The following is a 2,302-nucleotide window of genomic DNA, read 5'->3' as shown; positions in this document are numbered from 1 at the left end:
TTAAAACAATAAAATCAAATCATCTTGTTGAAAAGGTTGGATTAATTTAATTAGTATTTTTTCTCTAAATGTAAATTAAAAGGTTATAAATGGAACTTGTCAGAGTTGTTCAGTCATGAACAGTGAACAGGTCTCTGTGGAACTCAGTCTCACAGGACCGTCCTGACCTGCTGTCGTCAGATGAAGAGTGTTTCTCTCCTCATCACTCAGGTGTGTCAGCTGCAGCACACCTGTGATTCACCGACACGTTTCTCTGCCACGGCAGGTAAACCTGGACCACCTGGCACCKGCAGTGACAGGAGACAAACTACTGGCTGTCAGACGTTAAAAAACCCTCCTGATCCGGGTCCAGAGAGATGTTTACATCTGATTCTCTGTGCTGAGCTGCATCCTGCAGGATGTTTCCTTCTGACACAGAGGAGCCATCTTTATCTTAACTCTGAGTCGTTGTGTCGACGTGAAGAAACAAAACAAATGAATTATGTGTTGTGGTCTGAAGCAGCAGATTCAGCCTCTCAAATGTTTTTTTTATGGCACATTAAGAAAGCTGGATGAAATGTTTAGTGCACAAAGTCAAAAGCATTTCATCAGAAAGAGATGTGTAAAAAACRACATGTATGCAGCTGAGACAACACGTCTGTCAGCAGTCGTCCTGTTAGAAGCTGCTACCTGGGCTTAGTTTACCCACCTGTCAGACCTGCAGGATGTGGTGTGAACAGAGGACAAACTCAGAGCTAACGGGGGCCAGCWGTTACTTTTCACCTCATTTTAACCTCTATAAAACTGAAATATTTGAACTTTTTTTTAAAATAAAACATTAGGCTGATTTCTAACCATGACCTGGTTGGAAGCTGATTCTCAGKGTGGCCAGCAGGGGGCAGTGTGACGGTTAAAGAGAGGTCAGGAGTGAAAAAGTTGAGTTTATTTTTTTCACCATCAGCAAAATTTCGTCAGGTTTTGACAGCAATAAATAACTGATTCATTTTGCTAACTACTTATGTACCTACATACTTATTTAACTACTTATGTACCTACATACTTATTTAACTACTTATGTACCTACATACTTATTTAACTACTTATGTACCTACATACTTTTTACCTTCATGCTTATGTACCTACATACTTTTTTACCTACAGTACCTACTTATTTACTCATCTCCCTACCTGCATACTTATACATCTTCTTACATACTGTATGTAGTTATTGTTTTACCTCCTGCCTGAGTCTGAAGCTCACAGAGTTTTTATCACAGTGGCTGTAAGCTGATGTGTATTAATACACACAGGAAATGTATTAATTTAATCTAAAACCTAAAAGCTCTCAGTCTGTGATGCAGCCACTGATTGAAGCTGCTGCCCTCAGAATCTGAGAGGGAAATCAGATTAAAGCTKTAAATACTTTTTAAATATTTTTTTCTGCTTCCTGATCTGAAGTATTCAATCCTCTCAGTTGTCGTCACAGAGAAGACGAGGAGTTTGTCTCTGACAGAAAGCTCGTCTAAAACTGAGACAAACTTATTTCCTCTACAGTTTACTGACACACAGACACATGTTCCTGTAACACAAGTATATTTTGTAGTAAAACATGATTTTTATAATAAATAAAATAATACTGCAGTAACACTGACACAAAGTTACACCTGCAGAATAAAAAGCAGATTTAAAAGGTTTCTCCTGACCTGACTGAGGGTCCAGCAGGAACCTGCCGTCCTCGTTCCCTGAGACGATGCGGTACTTGACGTGATCCGGGCCGCCGCCGTCTCTGGTGAGGGCGGAGACGCTCAGCACCTCCGACCCCACCRCTAAGGATTCTGGGAGCTGCGCGGCGTACTCCGAGCTCAGGAAGACCGGCTGGTAGTCGTCCAGGGAGACCACGTCCACCGTCACCGTGGCCACAGAGTAGAGGTGCCGAGGCAGGCCGCGGTCCGTGGCCTTCACCTTCAGCTCGAACGTGGGCGGGGTTTCAGAGGTCAGGGCTCGCTCCAGATACAGGACCCCCGAAAACTCGTCCAGGGAGAAATAACCGCCGTCGCCTGCCAGCAGGGAGTACCTGACCTCCGAGTTTATTCCTGAAGACATTTAGAGGAGACAAATCAGACATGTTAAATACATTGTTGTGGACTTGGAGTCACTAGGACAGACTTGGTCAGTCCTGGTCCTGGAGGGCCGCAGCCCTGCAGGTTCTTCTTGTTTCTCTGCTCCAACACACCTGATATGAGATGATTATCAGGCTTCTGCAGTACGGAGGACCAACACTGACATAATTAGAAATAAATTATATAAACCATTAAATAAATAC

The 2,302-nt window shown here is 43.2% G+C and overlaps 1 protein-coding gene across 1 annotated transcript in view; it reads right to left on the bottom strand.

Moving 5' to 3' along the window:
• The window catches only part of fat2 (FAT atypical cadherin 2), a gene marked incomplete in the record, with an annotated part of 140,869 nt that overhangs the window by 54,900 nt on the left and 83,667 nt on the right, over positions 1-2,302 (bottom strand). The window contains 1 exon segment of the mRNA XM_014026517.1: positions 1,683-2,072. Coding sequence (XP_013881971.1) covers positions 1,683-2,072 — 390 coding nt within the window.

This window comes from Austrofundulus limnaeus, unplaced genomic scaffold (genome assembly GCF_001266775.1).
Source record: "Austrofundulus limnaeus strain Quisiro unplaced genomic scaffold, Austrofundulus_limnaeus-1.0 Scaffold562, whole genome shotgun sequence".
Taxonomy (NCBI): Eukaryota; Metazoa; Chordata; class Actinopteri; order Cyprinodontiformes; family Rivulidae; genus Austrofundulus; species Austrofundulus limnaeus.
Note: the sequence above shows the minus strand (reverse complement) of the source record. Positions and strands in the feature narration are given on the sequence as shown.